This window comes from Panicum virgatum, chromosome 5K (genome assembly GCF_016808335.1).
Source record: "Panicum virgatum strain AP13 chromosome 5K, P.virgatum_v5, whole genome shotgun sequence".
In the NCBI taxonomy this organism is placed as follows: Eukaryota; Viridiplantae; Streptophyta; class Magnoliopsida; order Poales; family Poaceae; genus Panicum; species Panicum virgatum.
This window is the reverse complement of record NC_053140.1, coordinates 35,174,087-35,186,110: the sequence shown is the minus strand read 5'-3', so window position 1 is coordinate 35,186,110 and position 12,024 is coordinate 35,174,087. Positions and strand designations below refer to the sequence as shown.

The 12,024-nt window shown below is 46.5% G+C and overlaps 3 protein-coding genes across 3 annotated transcripts; 2 read left to right on the top strand and 1 right to left on the bottom strand.

Annotated features, from left to right (window-relative positions):
• Window positions 1–431: 431 nt before the first annotated feature.
• LOC120709585 (protein transport protein Sec61 subunit beta-like) lies at window positions 432–1,975 on the bottom strand. The gene is made up of 2 exons (XM_039995248.1): window positions 1,907–1,975; window positions 432–867 (listed from the first exon to the last, which is right to left on the bottom strand). The coding sequence occupies exon 2, from the start codon at window positions 849–851 to the stop codon at window positions 606–608; it is 246 nt and encodes an 81-aa protein (XP_039851182.1). The 5' UTR covers window positions 852–867; window positions 1,907–1,975; the 3' UTR covers window positions 432–605.
• A 407-nt stretch (window positions 1,976–2,382) lies between these two features.
• Window positions 2,383–6,885, top strand: LOC120709584 (uncharacterized protein At5g01610-like). Its single transcript, XM_039995247.1, has 3 exons — window positions 2,383–2,664; window positions 6,007–6,061; window positions 6,287–6,885. Exons 1-3 carry the CDS (start codon window positions 2,578–2,580, stop codon window positions 6,655–6,657), a joined length of 513 nt encoding a protein of 170 aa, XP_039851181.1. The 5' UTR covers window positions 2,383–2,577; the 3' UTR covers window positions 6,658–6,885.
• A 4,456-nt stretch (window positions 6,886–11,341) lies between these two features.
• On the top strand, window positions 11,342–12,024 carry LOC120709873. The gene is made up of 2 exons (XM_039995509.1): window positions 11,342–11,782; window positions 11,868–12,024. The coding sequence occupies exons 1-2, from the start codon at window positions 11,385–11,387 to the stop codon at window positions 12,022–12,024; spliced, it is 555 nt and encodes a 184-aa protein (XP_039851443.1). The 5' UTR covers window positions 11,342–11,384.

Here is a 12,024-nt window from a genome sequence, read left to right as displayed (position 1 = left end):
TCCACTCTATTGAGTAGTAGTACATCATGGATTCATGGTCGTGGTTTTGCGCAGGTTGCATCTGCATCACTCTAAACTTGGAAATCCAGAGATCAACACACCTAGCGTTCTCACAATGACCAGGACTGTCATTAGTCATTACTTAGCGTACATGCACCTTAATCACGCAATCAAGCCCTATAACAATATTATGAAAAAAGTGCTCAGGCACGGTCGCGAAAAAAGACCCTATATCGATATTATCATGCACTAGAGCCATCATCCCATTTAACACTAGCCATATCTTCATCAGGTAATGTCTAATGATCAGCTACACACTGATGCCAACTTGAAACTAAACCAGATCAAGAATCGGAGCAACAAGGATCAACGTGCAAACAGACAACAGAAAGAGAGAACCTAGCATATGCACACCTCAAGATATATGACAATGACGAAACAAGACTGGCGATGATTTAACCATAACAGCTTAGCATTGCAAGTTGCATGAACTTCTATAACAGCATAATCTTTTCAGAATCTGATATTCATTTGCTACCCATTTAAACTGCTCTACAAGGTTCCTCTCTTGGTAGACTATGCTTTCTTGGGTATGGTAACAAAAACTAATTAGTGGTGCGGTACAGCTTCCCAAACACATGCAGCATAGCAACAACGGCAATGAACCCAATGCTCATGATCAGAACAGTGTTCGGGGACATCTTAGCACCAGCAGCCTCATCGGTGTAGAACTGGAGCATCGAGCTGGCACCGCCTCCACCACCACCAGCACCGCTTGTGGTTCTGCGCCTGCGCAGGCTTGCAGCAGCTGCTGCACTCCCTCTGGCGGGTGCGTCACCGTTGGCCACCATCTTGTCTTAGCACTCACTGCATGTCAGCAATATGTTGGGCTTATAAGACTTGCAGCACTAGAACTGTCAAAAATGCCACAACATACAGTGTTTTGACCATCAAATAGCAGATGCCACATATTCTAGCAAAGCACAGTATAGTATGGGACCTTTATGCAATTGGCTGTTTACTGATGAAACAGAAAACAATAATGTAACACTTCTTGTGCTTCCAAGGATTAATCAACCAGAACACATCCAATTCTGATTTCAGTCCCCTGTTTTTAACAGGCAAGATTACATGGGGATCTGAAACTCAGTTCCTAGTTTGCACATAAAGCATATTCAGCCACTATTTGCGTTAATATGATGTTTGATCTTGTATACAAGAATGGACAGCGGTATGATTTATGAATGCACAAACTTCACATTAGAATTATAAGCAATGGCCTGACATTGCATCAGATTATGCAAGACATAGATCCAGGGCATGAAAACGATTATTTCTACAGAAGCCTAAAACCGTACATCTCTAGCAGGACAACTGCATGCAGATATGCTCATTGCAAGGAGCATTCACAAAATCAACAGAAAGCATGTTCACACTGAAAGTAAACAGGGATGATCTAAGTTCTAACATACAAACAAAGACAGAAGCAGCTAACCAGGTCTAGTAGGACTCTGGAATTTTCTATCAGCATTCAGTTTACGAACAAATATCATCGCGTGTGCCAATCGAAACATATCAATTTGGGGGGGAATTCTGCAAATTGTACAACTGGAACCTAATTTCCGCACAACCAAAACAACCGGAATCGCACCGAGATGGGGCCACCAGATCTGGACACCACGATCCGAAACCAACCAGCTACGCACGAATTCGAAGAGTCTAAACACGCAGATCTAAGGCAAACTCCCAGGCAACCGGCAGCACAGCAAGCTGGGGCGAATCTAACCAAAACAAACCGAGAGAATTTCTCTATGGCACACGGGCACGGAATCAGCAGGATCGCGTACGAGACCACCGGCAGAAGAGGAGGGGCTGCTGGGCGGCGGATCGAGGGAGGGGCGCGCACCTGACGGTGACGAATCCGCTGCTGCCCGCTTCTTCGCGTCCTTCCTTTCAGTTTTCAGAGTCTGGTGCCCGAGCGAGATCCAGGTGCGGCGTGCGCCCTCCGCGTTCATATACGCCCCTCCGGTTCCGGGTCGCGTCCGGCCCGGTGCAGGATCCGCTCCGAGGCGGATGACGTGCAGCGCGCGATCTGATTGGACGACGCGGCGTGGCCAGAGCGGGTCGGGTGCCTCCTGGGAGCCCGGCCCGGCAGCGGAACGGATTCAGCGGGTGGTGTCACGTGCACGGCACGGACGGTTTTCCTTTCCTATCGTGGCGGGCCACCGTTTCAGCCCAACAGGCTCCGAGCCCGCAAGGCAGTTTTGGTTTGGGTCCGGCTGAGAGACAGACGCAGACCAGTTGCCATGGCCCCACCCCACCTGTGTACCCCAGGCCACCCGACCCCACGTTCTAAAAATTGCCACCGCCACCCACCCGCGACGAGGACAAGAACGAGGTTGCCGGCGCGGCCGGCGATCCTCCACCTTCTCGCTCTGGCTCCTTCCATCCCTCATCCCCATCCCTGTTGGGTCGCGCTGGTAGATCCCGGCCAAAAAGGATTGGTGCTGTTCCAGGCCTTGGAACCGATTTGATCCTGGGAAGAAGCGGAGGAAGAAGGGAGTGATCGAGGAGGGGATGGATCAGCTCATGGGGAAGGTGGGCGGGTACTGGTTCAGCCAGAAGGCCAACGCCGAGATGAACGGCGCCGGCGACGACATCAACGTAGGGAAAAGCCACCCCACCTCCCAATGATTATTTGCCGTTTCCGTTGATCCATGGCATTTTTTTTTCAAAGATTACCTTTGCATTCGTTTCCTGTTCCATTCGTCTTTCTTGGTCGCTCTCTCCGCGTTCATCATCGATCATTCGATCTAACCTGCATCTTATCATATCATGAAATTTTTTATTTGAAGATCGATGTTACTGATCGGTGGTGACGAGGATCCATCAGTTTTGCCAATGTTACCTGAAATGGTTTCAGTCTGTCGTTTCAGCGTCACCCTTTTTGTCACCTGACACAGAGATGATCATGTTCACATCCAAGGATGTCTGGGTATCGGTTTAGACGACAAGATGATCATGTGATCATGTCGGTTGTATAGCCTGACTTAAGCAAGCTGTGGGCTTTTGTAACTTTGGATAGATCCAATGAACCGAATAACTAATCGGTGTATAATAGAAGCTGGAGCACTAGATCGTGCTTTCAGAATTCGTTAGTTACCATTTCATACAGAGAAAAGTTAGGCTCAGCATTCAGAATGGCATGGTATCCCCCATTGCCAACCATGGTGCAGAGCAGCAAAGGGCCTAGCCTCAGCTTCAGTATTTCTTCACGTGTTGGTTACGGACTGAATGGCATGGTGAAGGAGAAAGTCAATGAGGCGAGAGTTCATGTGTTCTTGATTGCAGTAAAATTTGCTCCATTGAAACTAAAGAATAGGGACATGAAAATCACACGGAAGGCTGGATTGAGCTCCAGGAGGGTTCTCCTGTTCTTCCTCCTCCTTCTACATCCCTTTCCCTCCTTCTTCCTCCTCAAATTTGTAGAGGAGGCGGGCTTCCCTCCCTCCCGACCCACCGTTGGATCCGCTCGTGTAGGGTTGCATTGTGGCGATAGTGGCCACATGATAATTGAAGCGCAATTTAAGTCATTCTCATTTCATATCACTTTAGGATAGTGGCGGATCTAGAATCTTAATCTAGGGGGGGCTAAATTGTCCCTTCTCCTTCCTCCCTCCTCACTTCTTCTTCCTCCTCCTTTTCTTCGTCCTCTTCTTCATTCATAGTTGAAAATTTTTGGCAGCGGAGGGAGGGTGGGAGGGCTCCATTGGATTCATGGGGGGTAGGGTGGGGGGGTTCCCCCGCCCCCACGCTGGATCCGCCCCTGCTTTAGGATCCATCAGTTTTGCTAATGCTTACCTGAAATGGTTTCAGTCTGTCGTTTCAGCATCACCCTTTTTGTCACCTGACACAGAGATGATCATGTTCATATCCAAAGATTATCGGTTTAGACAAGACGATCATGTCGGTTGTATAGCCTGACTTAAGAAAGCAGTGCCGCACTTTCTGCCATTTTGATTCCCAATTGCGTAGCTTGTGGGCATGGTCAAGGAGCTGGGTAGTAAATCTGACAACACAGAAGCTATTACTGTTTATGCATGGGCTTTTGTAACTTTGGATAGATCCAATGAACCGAATAACTAATCGGTGTATAATAGAAGCTGAGCACTAGATCGTGCTTTCAGAATTCGTTAGTTACCATTCCATGCAGAGAAAAGTTAGGCTCAGCATTCAGAATGGCATGGTATCCACCATTGCCAACCATGGTGCAGGGCTGCAAAGGGCCTAGCCTCAGCTTCAGTATTTCTTCACGTGTTGGTTACGGATTGAATGGCATGGTGAAGGAGAAAGTCAATGAGGCGAGAGTTCATGTGTTCTTGATTGCAGTATAATTTGCTCCATTGAAACTAAAGAATAGGGACATGAAAATCACACGGAAGGCTGGATTGAGCTCCAGGAGGGTTCTCCTGTTCTTCCTCCTCCTTCTGCATCCATTTCCCTCCTTCTTCCTCCTCAAATTTGTAGAGGAGGCGGGCTTCCCTCCCTCCCGACCCACCGTTGGATCCGCTCGTGTAGGGGCGCCACATAGGCTGATGTTGCGTTGTGGCGATAGTGGCCACATGATAATTGAAGCGCAATTTAAGTCATTCTCATTTCACATCACTTTAGGATAGTGGCGCATCTAGAATCTTAATCTAGGGGGCTAAATTGTCCCTTCTCCTTCCTCCCTCCTCACTTCTTCTTCCTCCTCCTTTTCTTCGTCATCTTCTTCATTCATGGTTGAAATTTTTTGGCAGCGGAGGGAGGGTGGGAGGGCTCCATTGGATTCATGGGGGTAGGGGTGGGGGGGTTCCCCCGCCCCCACGCTAGAGGATTCATGGGGGTAGGGGTGGGGGGGTTCCCCCGCCCCCACGCTGGATCCGCCCCTGCTTTAGGACGGTGTTCTGCTTTAGGATCCATCAGTTTTGCTAATGCTTACCTGAAATGGTTTCAGTCTGTCGTTTCAGCGTCACCCTTTTTGTCACCTGACACAGAGATGATCATGTTCACATCCAAAGATTATCGGTTTAGACAAGACGATCATGTCGGTTGTATAGCCTGACTTAAGAAAGCAGTGCCTTAATTTCTGCCGTTTTGATTCCCAATTGCGTAGCTTGTGGTCGTGGTCAAAGAGCTGGGTAGTAAATCTGATAATACACACGGTATTGGTGTTCATGCATGGGCTTTTGTAACTTTGGATAGATCCAATGAACCAAATAACTAATCGGTGTAGAATAGAAGCTGAGTTCTAGATCGTGCTTTCAGAATTCGTTAGCGCTACCATTCCATATTGAGAAAAGTTAGGCTCAGCATTCAGAATGGCATGGTATCCCCCATTGCCAACCATGGATGGTGCAGGTCTGCAAAGGGCTAGCCCCAACTTCAGAATTTCGTCACGTGTCGGTTACGGATTAAATGGCATGGTGAAGGAGAAAATCAATGAGGCGAGAGTTCAGGTGTTCTTGGTTGCAGTAAAATTTGCTCCATTCAAACTGAAGAATAGAGACATAAAAATCACACGTGAATGGTGCCACCTGGCTCAGGGGAGAGTTCAAGTTGGCCAGAGGCTCAGAAATAGCGCCACATTATTGGCTGATGTTGCGCTGTTGTGATAGTGGCCACTTGATAATTGAAGCACAATTAAAGTCATTCTCATCTTATATCACTTTAGGATTTAGGATGGTGGTGCTTCACCATCATAACCTCCTGAACATGGTGGTTACAACGGATCAAGTCCTGTGGATTGGGGATAGAGATTCATGCTATCAGTCACATCTAATTTCACAAAGTGAAAAATAATAATATCTACCTTCTATATAACATTTTATTACATGGCTTGAGCAATTCCTAAATGTCTTCCTTGTTCTACTCCCAGGCATGAATCTAAACTATGTTGGTAGACATTCTTGCAACAGATAGAAACTCCTTTTGTGTTGACTCTGTTTAGCCTTTTGCAATTTTCAGTCGATCTCTAGCAGCATTGGAGATGGAGCTAAATGGATGGTAAACAAAATCAAAGGTACCGTTGCCACGGGGTTAGAATTGCAGATATTTTAAGTTACAAGATATTTCAGCATAGCTTATTTGATTAGCACAGTATCCCGATCCCTATGCATGATTGGTCCCACCTATTAGGCACTTACGGTTCCCACAGACAACCATACATACATCTGGTTTCATTTTCCCATCACAAACTTGCTTCATTTGTCCACTTATCTGATCATAAAGCACTGCTTGGTTTCAGGGAAGATGCAGAAACCACTGCCTGAATTTCTCAAGGAATATGACCTCCCAATGGGCCTGTTCCCCCAGGACGCGACCAACTACGAGCTGGCCGAGGACACGAAGCTGCTCACCGTGTACATCGCATCACCCTGCGAGGTGGGGTACAAGGACTCGTCGGTCCTGAGGTTCGCCACCAGCGTGACGGGTTACCTGGAGAAGGGAAAGCTGACCCACGTCGAGGGCCTCAAGACCAAGATCCTGATCTGGACCAAGGTGACGGAGGTCAGGGCCGAGGCTACCAAGGTGCACTTCGCCGCCGGCATGAACAAGACCCGGAATCGGGATGCTTACGAGGTCGTCAGGGATGGTGTCGTCGTAGACAAGTTCTAGATCATACATATAGGTAACGAGATGGATGCGTGCATCCCTTATGCCGGGACTGATCATTTGGGTATGACTGTTCTGTAGCACCAAAAGAAATCATGCGGACACCATGTAGATTGGGGTGTCGGTGTGTGATGAAGTAGTTCCTTAACATTTACGACCTTGACAGTCATTTCGTGCGTTCGAGTCAAAGTGAATTCCTCTGAATGAATGTATCTTGGCTAAAATGTGGTAGTTGGGACATTGTAGTTCCAATTCTTCAGAAGATCGAAATAACATGTGTGATGTGTCCCATGGGCGGAAATTGAATATGGGGATTTTTTTTATTGCTGCTCCGAAAAAGACTACAAGCGGTACCGGCAGGGGCGTTTTCTGGCACCTTTTTGGTGGACGGTGACTTTTACAAACTTCAAACATTATTACGTGCTAACTCCGTTTCAAATTGTAGTTCATTTTATTTTTTTTTACTATAAGTTTGACCACTCGTTTTATTTAAAAAAAATTGTACAAACATTACCAAATTTAAATCATTCTTGAAGATCTTGTATTGATAAAGCAACCCACAACAAAAGAAGTGATATTTTGCATAAATTTTTGAATAAGACGAGTGGTCAAATTTGAGATTAAAAAAGTCAAACGACATATAATTTGAAACGGATGGAGTAGATGTTATAAATCAATAGTGATCCATTTTGCATGTATCTTGTAGCATACCTATTGTAGCATTGAAACAAAGATTCTTCTCGGAAAGAGTTATTTGAGTTGTCAGGTGAGTTGTTTACCTTCAGATGTTTTCAAAATTCTAGAATTTTTTAGTAGATTGTGCTCTTCTAAAGCCCACTAGCAAATATGCATGTGCATTGCCACGGTTAAAGATTCCATACATTACAAATATTGTTGTTCGATATGAATTTCGTTGTGTTTCCGCATTCTCATTGTATTCGAGTCCGTTTAGTTTATACTCCCTCCGTTCGGAAATGATCTACATATTTTGACTAGAGAAAGTCATTCGAAGTAAAGTTTGGCTTTTATTAATCACTCTTAGAATATAATGTCAATTACGAATAACTCAATGTCATCTCAAAACCTCTTTGAATACATATGTATTGACATAAATTTTATAAACTAATTATACATATAATTTAACTAATTATTAGTCAAAGTTTATAAAGTTTGACTTTTCCTAGTCAAAATACGTAGATCATTTCCGGACGGAGGGAGTAATAAAGTGTTATTGTTCAGTTTTTATCCATACCTATCTATATCCATTACTAAAGCGAATAAAATTTCCACCTTAATTTTTGGTTTGGTCCGTTTGGTGCTTGTATCATTGACAGGTGAATCTTAGTCTATCCCGTATGCGAGTCGGATGAACCCCCTACGTCCACAACTCGATCACGTAAATCCCTATAAATTAACGCACGGGCACTTATACGTATCCGATACTTACACAAACTTTGTCCGTAGCAACACACGGGCATAATTGCCTAGTATATATTTCTAAAGCAAGTAAAGTTTTCACCTAATTTTTTTTTGTTTGGTCCGTCTTGTGTCATTGACATGTGAGCCTTAGTCCATCGCATATGCGAGTCGGCCAAGCCCTCCGTCTACGACTCGATCACGTGGATCCCTATAAATTAACGTAACTCCCAATCGGAACCCGAACAAATCAATCTAAATCCCAATCGGAGCCCAGAAAATCAATCCTTCGTGCGGTCACGATACTGTTTGTATACGGAGTGAAAGAGTAAAAAAATTGACACTCTCATGTAGATCTTGGTAAAATTTATATTAACCATAGCAACGCATGGCTACGCTTCGAATCCATCCATCAGTGATAAATGTTGGACCAAATTAAAAATTTTGGTGCAAACATTACGTACATTAGAAATAGGTAGATAATAATAGAAATGTCTTTTGACTCTAGCTCTTTTCTTCATTTTTTTCCTTGTTAGTGGCATAAAGTCGTGCAGTTCTCCGGATTTTGTGTATTTATATCTCTAGCGATATGTAGGTCCCGTTTATTTAAGACCTCATTTGGTTTTTCAGTTTAAGTCATAAGTCTTGTCACATCACATGTTTAAACATCAATTAGAAGTACTAAATATAGACTTATTACAAAACTAATTATAAGCCGTGATTTAATCATAAGACGAATCCATTAATCCTAATTAGTTCATAATTTAACTACTAATTGCTACATTAACCATCTGCTAATCATGCATTAATTATACTTAATAGATTCGTCTAGAACCCTAATTGCAACTTATGCAATTAATTTTATATTAAGTTGGCATCCAAACATTCGAATTGACATCCGAATATTTGATGTGATAGCTACTTAAAAATCCAAAGGAGACCTAAATCCTAGGTCTCAACTTTAGCCTTCTTATTTGGATATCCAAAGGAAGGACTAAACATACGCTAATTGCTATGCATGTTGATTAGTTGACATATAATGACTAATTTGTAGTTAAAAGTCATTAGCCCTTGATTAGTTTTGATTAGTCTACGTTTAGGCTACTAATATATTCTACACTACTACAAAAAAAATATTTACTGCGGCCTTTAAAAATAGCCTCGAAGGCGGGCAACAATTACAACCTCCTCGGTTAATGCATTGGATTAACCGAGGCAGTCATTTTTCATTAGCCGAGGTGGTCAAAAAACCGACTCGGTTAATCAATTTATGGAGGCGGCGAGGCAATCATTTTTCATTAGCCGAGGTGGTCAAAAAACCGACTCGGTTAATCGATTTACGGAGGCGGTTAAAAGAGAACCACCTCCTAAAATCTATTAACCGAGAGGCCCGCCTCCAAAAATACCCCTATTTTCGGAGCCAAGGCACTTATAAAGGCCCACCTCGATTAATATTGCCGAGGTACAGAAAAAAGCCAAGCCAACCCGTTAACCTAGCCACGCATATAAGGAGCACTTAGGGTTTCTTTTCCACTCACCCTCTCTCTCTACTCCCTAGCACCCCCTTCCTCCGGCGCTGGCGGCCTAGCACGGTGCAGCCCCCTCCCTCCGGTGCTCCTCACGGCCGGCGGCGGCGCGAGCAGAGCCGCCCCTCTGGTGGTGGCCTGGCACGGTGCGGGGGGCGCGCTCCCTCCCTCCAGTGCTCCTCACGGCCGGCGGCCCCTTCCCCAACCCTCCCGGCGGCGCCCTCCCTCCGGCGCGTGGTGGTGGAGCTACGGCGGTGGAGCTACGGCAGAGCTGAGCCCGCGGCAGGGTGTGGGCGTGCGGCGCTCGGTGCTCGGTCTCCCCGGCGGCAGCAGCATCCCCCATGGATGGGCTCGGCTGGCCTGTGGATGGGCTTGGCGGGCCTGTCCATGGGCTTTTTTTGTTTTTTCATGTCGATTAACTGAGGCGGGCAAGCAACCGCCTAGGAAAAGAGGTCATTTACCGTGACCTTGGTTTCGAGGCGGTTGCGAAAAATGCCTCTGTTAAACATTTTTGCCCGCCTCGATTAAGATTTTTATAGTAGTGCTAGGGATATAATTTTAAAATTTTAGCCCACTCCAAACGGGGTTGTAGTCAGCAAATCATCAGTGTGGTCTCTATGTGCCTAGCATTTAGTATCGTTTGCTGCTCATTCCCTATGAGCATCTCTAATACTAGCTAATATTTTCTTCCCAAAATTTGTTGTTTGCCAACTCTCCAAATAGGTATGGAGAGGCAAAAAAGAGTCTATCTACAATAGTTTCCCATTTTTGCTCCAAAAAATGAGAGTTGTGGCCTCACAAGGATAATTCCACGAGAAACAGTGCGGGAGAGGGGCGATCGGGAGGGGAAAGCGGTGCGTATTTTTACGCACAAGGGAGACCAATTTGCCAATTATTAGGAGATGGGGAACTAGAATGGGGAGCTATTGGAGAGTGTTTTTTTCTTTTTTTTTTCCAAAAAACAAGGATGGGGAAGTGAGATTGAGAACTCTTGGAGATGCTCTAATAAATTTCTACTATTGAAAAAATGATGTGCTCTAGCAGTTCTCCAATACCTCTCCCTTTCCCTAATAACTATAACTATTAATTGGGTTGTCTCAATATTTCACCCTAACTCCCTTCAAATAAAGGGAGGGTTCTCCTTGTATTGGGACAAGATTATTGGGTGACTGCAAAAACAACTCCCCCAATAATTCTAAAACTGCTATGGGACAGCTTCCAGTATCTGTTATTGGAAAAAGATTATTGGGAACTGCTGGAGATGCTCTGGTGGGAACTCTTTGGTGCATTTCTTAAAAAAAAAACTCTTGGGTGCGAGGAAGCAACAGTTTAAACTGCAGCTACAGTAAAGCCATGACCTGGTCGCGTGTGATATCTGGACGAAATATATATATTATGTGCTTACTCTTCAATGAAAGAAAGGACCCGGAAGCAACCATCGGAATTGATTACGATTACTATTAAGCACACTGCATTGTCGTTTACCTGAGGATCCAATGCCGTGACGCGAATGCACGCGTGATCTTGATGAATTTTACTTCGCAGAGAATTAGAGAAAACACGGGTCTGCACTGACCTATCTATCTCGGGCCAATAATGATGCCTACTCGGTTAGTTTCAGCTGTCGAATGCAGAAGCAGAACAGAGCTCGACAGCTCGTCAAAAGTCAAAACAGGAAGCTTGTTAGCTCTTCATATACCCATACCCATTGTCCCATTCCATGCTGCACGGCAGCAAGCAGCTACTGGCTACAGCCGCGAGCAATCCAATCCGATCCAGCATACGACCATGGCGGCAGCCCACTTCTCCCACCCGGACCACGAGCTCAGGCTCAGGGAGTACCACCTGCCGCGCACCTGCGACCTGTGCGGCGGCATCCTCACCGGCAGCGGCTACAGCTGCCGCCGGCGCCGCTGCCGCTTCGACCTGCACGAGGACTGCGCCGGGTACCCGGAAACCCTGCGCGCCTTCTTCGCGCACCCGTGGCACGACCTCACCCTGGCCCGCGCCGCCGGCGGTGCGCGCGCCTGCTGCGACCTGTGCCGCGAGGACATCCCCGCCGGCGCCTTCGCCTACAACTGCGCGCCGTGCGGGTTCCACACGCACCCGCGGTGCTCGCGGCTGCCGCAGGCCGCGCGCAACGACCTGCACCCGGACCACGCCATGACCGCCGTGCCCGGGGTGGGGTCGTGGGGACCTGCGCGGCGTGCCGCAAGCCCTGCTTCGTGTGGGTCTACCGGTGCGGGCTGTGCAACGTCGATCTCCACCTAGCGTGCGGCCGTCGCGCGGCAGCAGCGACGCCGGCGTCATCGCCGCCGGCGGAGGACGTGGGAGCAAGAAGAAGTCTTCGATGGTTGATGAGGTGGGTGAGGCCCTTGCAGGAGCTGGAGCGGAGTCTCTAATCACTATGCTCGTTGAGAACCTTTAA